Source organism: Rhincodon typus, chromosome 48, assembly GCF_021869965.1.
Source record: "Rhincodon typus isolate 14 chromosome 48, sRhiTyp1.1, whole genome shotgun sequence".
Classification (NCBI taxonomy): Eukaryota; Metazoa; Chordata; class Chondrichthyes; order Orectolobiformes; family Rhincodontidae; genus Rhincodon; species Rhincodon typus.
This window is the reverse complement of record NC_063379.1, coordinates 1,727,780-1,728,266: the sequence shown is the minus strand read 5'-3', so window position 1 is coordinate 1,728,266 and position 487 is coordinate 1,727,780. Positions and strand designations below refer to the sequence as shown.

The following is a 487-nucleotide window of genomic DNA, read 5'->3' as shown; positions in this document are numbered from 1 at the left end:
CCCGCCGACAGTGCGGCGCTCCCTCAGCGCTGACCCGCCGACAGTGCCCGCTCCCTCAGCGCTGACCCTCCGACAGTGCTGCGCTCCCTCTCGCGCTTTTCGATTGTTCTTTTGCCCCCTCTACAGCAACACAAGAGTTTGCACCTTCATCACGATTTTACAGCGGAAATTCTCCGTTTGTGACGGGGATGCGTCAGGCTCAGATGTCGGACAGATAATGCCGGGATCATATTTCTGGAAGAAGGCAGGAGCGAAAAGGAAACTGGCAAAAGCCGATCGTGAGGAATTCACTGTCCGGACAGCCAGCTGGAGGAAGGAGAAGAACACGGCATCTCATCAGGAACGCACATAGCTCAACAGTCTGTCTCGGTACACTGACTGGTGTCTCTCAGTCCCCCCTCTCTCAGGGAGATATCTGTACACTGACTGGTGTCTCTCAGTCCCCCCTCTCTCTCTCAGGGAGATATCTGTACACTGACTGGTGTCT

The 487-nt window shown here is 55.6% G+C and overlaps 1 protein-coding gene across 2 annotated transcripts in view; it reads right to left on the bottom strand.

Annotated features, from left to right (window-relative positions):
* The window catches only part of LOC109913845 (cell cycle checkpoint control protein RAD9A), a 17,708-nt gene that overhangs the window by 16,203 nt on the left and 1,018 nt on the right, over window positions 1–487 (bottom strand). For both annotated transcript variants that reach the window (XM_048620816.1, XM_048620815.1), the window contains exon 2: window positions 145–306. In XM_048620816.1, coding sequence (XP_048476773.1) covers window positions 145–150 — 6 coding nt within the window. In that variant the 5' untranslated portion in view covers window positions 151–306. The remainder of the gene's footprint in view (window positions 1–144; window positions 307–487) is intronic.